General features: G+C 40.4%; 1 protein-coding gene across 1 annotated transcript in view; it reads left to right on the forward strand.

Annotated features, from left to right (window-relative positions):
- Positions 1–5,000, forward strand: part of LOC138047133 (probable E3 ubiquitin-protein ligase HECTD4) — a 69,920-nt gene that overhangs the window by 43,801 nt on the left and 21,119 nt on the right. The window contains exon 38 of the mRNA XM_068893860.1: positions 425–1,668. Within this exon, the coding sequence (XP_068749961.1) occupies positions 425–1,668 (1,244 nt within the window). The remainder of the gene's footprint in view (positions 1–424; positions 1,669–5,000) is intronic.

The following is a 5,000-nucleotide window of genomic DNA, read 5'->3' on the forward strand; positions in this document are numbered from 1 at the left end:
ACCATGTGAGCGTTAGCCCTACTGATGGAAATGGGCCCACACAAGGACAGAGAAAAACTCTGACCAGGGTGGGAATTGAACCCACGACCTTCGGGTTAGATCACAGCTCCTCTACCGATTGAGCTACAAGGTCAGACGGGAGCAGGTCCTGGGGATTTAAGATGTCGATGTCACGGCAATGAATATGTACAAGAACAAGGAAGGGTTACGTTTTCTCAAACGTTGACCGTGTAGCACTTTGCAAACAGACTTAACTATTATACTGAAGAAGCCGAGCAATGGCTCTTCTAAAAAGAAACAAGTTTGCAGGGGCTTGCGATCTTGTTTTTGTTTTTCGAGAAAGTCGTGCGTAAAATTAATGGGGATGTATATAAAAGAAGCAAAGTATGAAATACATCTGACTCATCGTTTTGTTCGTGTTTAGGATGTGGTTTCCGATTCAACCGACACTGTGGTGAGGTCCGCCCCGCCATCCAGCGTCGAGAACACGTTTAACTTTGAGACGGTCGTTCCTCCGTCATCCATGGAGACGGCGCCTTCCTCGGGGCCACCTTCACCCAAGTGCAAGGCCAGCGAGAGACGCGGCAGCGTTAGGCGAAGGAAACGAGGGTTTGGTTTTGGTGTGACGTCTCCCACAGAAAGTATGCCTTGGTTTGATGAAGTCGTAAAAACTACACTTTTCCTGAGAAACCTAATTCACGGAGACGCGCGGGGATCAACGCAGCTATCTAACAGGTTAGCCGCTGTTATTCCCACACGGAGCACTGCTCTACAGCGCCTTCTAGTCATAACGAATATCCCCATTACTCTGACCAAAAAAGAAGCCGTAGATGCCATTAGTAAGGCTTGTAGACCGTGTGGTGGGATTTACGAAGATCAAGTTCACATGCCCGAAGTCGTTTCACCCGTGACAGCTGAGGAGTCGGATTTGGAAGAAGGCAGTAACGATGTTGTCGCTAGAGTAAAGGCTATGACCAAGCTTTTACCTAGTGCACAACAGAGAAATCTTGGGTATGCTGTGGTGCAGTTGAAGAACGCAAGTCAGCTTGATCTGGTGCGTCAAGCTATTCTGACCAATAAAACTCTTAAGGATCCCTCGTCTCCTGAGTCGGTTGGTGTTACAAAAGTCAACTCTGAACTTCTTATGGAAGGAACAAACGAGCTTGTTGCCTTTGCTGTGTTTGATGTATTTTTGAACGATCGAATCTTCAGTGATGAATCTGAGAGTCTATCTGAATCAGCTAAGACTGCACTGCTCGAGATTTTCACAAGCTGTGCACGAAGTACGAGCAATGATCTCAAAGAGATGAAACCCGACGTAGAAATCGTGATGGAATTACGGCCGCGCGAGTCTTTCGAAACTGATCGCAAGGGATCATCAGAGCCACAAACTGAGGATAGGGTATTTCTGACAAAGGATCAGATCTGCAGTGCGGTGCCTCATAATCTTTTGTTGTCGTTTTTTAATGCTGTGCGTCACGCAAGGGAATCAACCTCGGAGCTCGTCACGCAACTTTTAAGAGAGCACGGATGTACCATCGAGGAAAGCGACGTCAGAGGGCTCGGGACGCAAGGGTTTCTAATGTGGGTGCTGATAAGAGCAAGGCAGGATGTTCGCGTTGTATGGAAAGGGATTATAGCTTGTGGATATGACTTGCAATTCAACCGGTATGTGATAACTAAAATATTGGAAGATCTGCATTTTTAAACGGCTTGGTTGATTTATTATACATTTTTTTTATATTTCTAAGTTGGAGACAGAATACTCTTTTCTTCATAAGAATGGTCGGGCTCAGATGAACCAAAATTTTAACAACATACTATTAAAATACCCAGGCTGAGAGCAAGTTGAGAACGTCTTTATTTTTGTGGGTAGTGCACTACACACTAATTCATCGGAGCTGTCTGTGGGTGTGGTTGATTGAGCGAGTGAGTGATTGTAAGATTTGTAGGCCTGCAGCGCGTGCATGATTTACGAAACTAATGTACGGTTTTCTTGAATTACAACAATTGATGTTTGTTTGCGGCCCACTTGTCGCCTTTTTCCTTTCTTAATTTTCTTAATGAAAAGAGAATGAAAACTATTTAAGTACGTTCTTGTCAAATTAAATTCTTAAATGTCTTAAATCAAAATCACTCTTTTCACGTCTAATGGGGATCATCACGCAAGCTCACATTCCACAGATTCTGTAGGTCAAATAAACGAAAAAAATTCAGTCGACCATAATATTTTTATTGTCAAAGACCAGGTCAACTTCTCCGCCGGTCAACAGTAATTTCCTCGCAACGGAAAGAAAAATAGAAAACTATTTTTATCTTTATCACTACGATCAATCATCAAAAAATGTTGATTGCATCAGCTTGCTTGTGTTGAAATTCCTACAGTTGTGCTAAAAAAATTTGCCCAGTGTTAGAAAAAATGAGCTCTTCTGAATTAAACGAAACATTAAAAAATCGCAACTCAGTTTTCACGTATATCAAAATCTTTTAGTCATCGATTGTAAATGTACGTTCGGCAACACTCTTTGGTGAACGCGTAGATTATATCGGCTAGTCTGGGTCTGTTGATTTCACTGATAGCCTCTTCTCTTGTAATTTATTCAGGCAATTTTTCGCTCCACTTTTCTTTTAAAAAAGTTATATCTGTATGAAAAATAAAGAAGCCTGTGTGTTAGGTGAAAGGGAGAACAAAGCTGAAAAGCCTTTTCAAATCCTCATGTCATTTAACAGCCGCAAAGGTAAAGGTACACGTTATTTAACGTCGGAAGTTCCTTTACTCTCTAGAGAGTACTCTCCCAGGAAGCCGACGGTGCGCTCATTTTACCCCCCTCTTTCCATCAGTGCTCCGTTTTAAGGGTATTTAAAGCTATTTAGGCTACACTGAAAGGGAAGAAGTCGAAACAAGGATGTGAGATCCGGTGATCGAACTCGGAACTTGTTGCATCAAGGCCGCGCACTAACCAACTGTGCCACCCTTGCTCCTTACAAGGGTCTGTTGGAAGCCTGCTTGAATTTCAACAAATGAGCCCCCAAATCGGCAAGAATATGTGATGCTGGTGAATAATAAAACAGTTTCTATTTCTAAAACGATGGAATTACCTGGTGATAAATAACCTCGTCTGGGAGAGTAAATTTTTGACTTTGCAGAAAGAATGGTCATGTGATCTTTGTGTTGAATTCGCACATTTCTTGTCGACTTTTATAACACTTAAAAGAAAAAAAAACGAACTAACAAAACAGCAATCCCATGTCTTGCCGTTATTTTGCCACAGATGTATTCAGTTGTTAGTAACACGCAAGGTAACTTGATCACAGGCGGCCGCTGAAATCGATGTCACTTTCGATTTTTTTTTTAGACAAGACGCCCCAACAATGGCGTTTACGACGTGGGATCCCTTTTTTGACAACAAAGTAGAAAAGAAAATTAAATGTGATAATCTGGCCTACAATGCTAAAATGAAGAGAAGAGATTAGAAAGAACCAAACAATTCAATTGGATAAAAGGAAGATTAGGCAAAGGGAAGTGAGCCGTTTTCCTATTAAACTTCTCTTGATAGTATTTCTATGGTGATGACTAGTTTTTTTTCTCTGTGAGACGATTAGTTAAAAAATATTGAAGAGACGACCTGTGGCGTATCTAGGGGAGGGGCCCGGGGGACCCGGGCACCCCCATATTTTGGCACAAAAAAACCTAAGTATATATTCTGGTAAAAATTGAGACTAAAATTTTTTAGGGTTCACACACTCAAAAAAACCGCCCCGTCCTCCCTTAGCTCAAGGTTTGGATCCGCCACTGACTACTATCCTGGTATGCGAAATGTTCGCGTCTGGTTTCCATCCTTGGCTTGAAAACTTAAAATGCTTAAGCTCTGTGATATTTATGGGCAACAAGTGTGGTGTATAAATCCGTCAACAAAAATGCAACGCTTGTACCGTGTTTAAAATCATTGTTGCTTCTATATGACAAGAATGTATTTTTGTCCTTTGGTTTGCAAAAGCGGTGTACACCTTAAATGGAAAGATTGGTATATGAACACAAAATGTCTTGTGACCAACAGTTGTGTTCACAACATGATACAATAAATCGAAAACTCGATGTCTTATAACAATAATTTATTATTTTAAAAGACAGTTCTTTCAACGAAGACATTCGTGTTGTGTTATAGTTTTAGAAACAATTATTACATAATTTTGTTGATTATTACATAATTTTGTTGATTATTACATGATGAAGTAACTAAAGCATATGTGCAGGCTTTGTGTGCCTTTTTCCCCTTAATCCAACCAACATATTTCTTTGTTTGAGATAACAAAAGGATTTATAAAGCCTCCGGTCGGGCCCGGATGTGAACCATAAGGAATTATTCTGAACAAATAATTCCAAACGTATTTATAAAATTTTATCAGTGCCACATTGCATTAGACGAAAAAATAACATGAACATCGATATAATTTTATCACAAACAGTTTTTATCTATCTTCTACATAAAATTACAAAGCATAATTACTGGTTCGTGAATTGAACTGTGACTCTCCATGCATAAAAGTATGAAAAATGCAGACCAAAAAATGTTCGAGTTAACGCTTGACGACGAAACACTGTGCCAAGTAAATAAACTCTTTCAATAGTTGTGCATGAGTGAGTACGCTGATTCAGCGATAAATTGGGTGAAAATTCTTATCCATAAGAGAAAACGTTTAACAAACTAGTGTATTTAACACACTGGTTCGGATGTTTGGCATTCTGGCCGAGTGAACACACTGGTTTGATTAATAACGCCTTTAGGACTCTGCCCGGTGCGAATGCTGAAAGCTGAGCTGTCCCGGCGTACACGAGTCGATTGGTTAACGAGTTCTCGCAAATTGCTACTGATGGCAACTTTTTAAATTCTCGATGGACACTTCCTAAACACTTCCTTGTGCTCTTCCTTAAAACAATCTATCAATATTTATTTACTTTTGCATCAATAGTTGTTTTGCATAAAGCAGGCTAACAAAAT

The sequence above is a fragment of the Montipora capricornis genome, chromosome 4 (assembly GCF_036669925.1).
Source record: "Montipora capricornis isolate CH-2021 chromosome 4, ASM3666992v2, whole genome shotgun sequence".
NCBI classification, from domain to species: Eukaryota; Metazoa; Cnidaria; class Anthozoa; order Scleractinia; family Acroporidae; genus Montipora; species Montipora capricornis.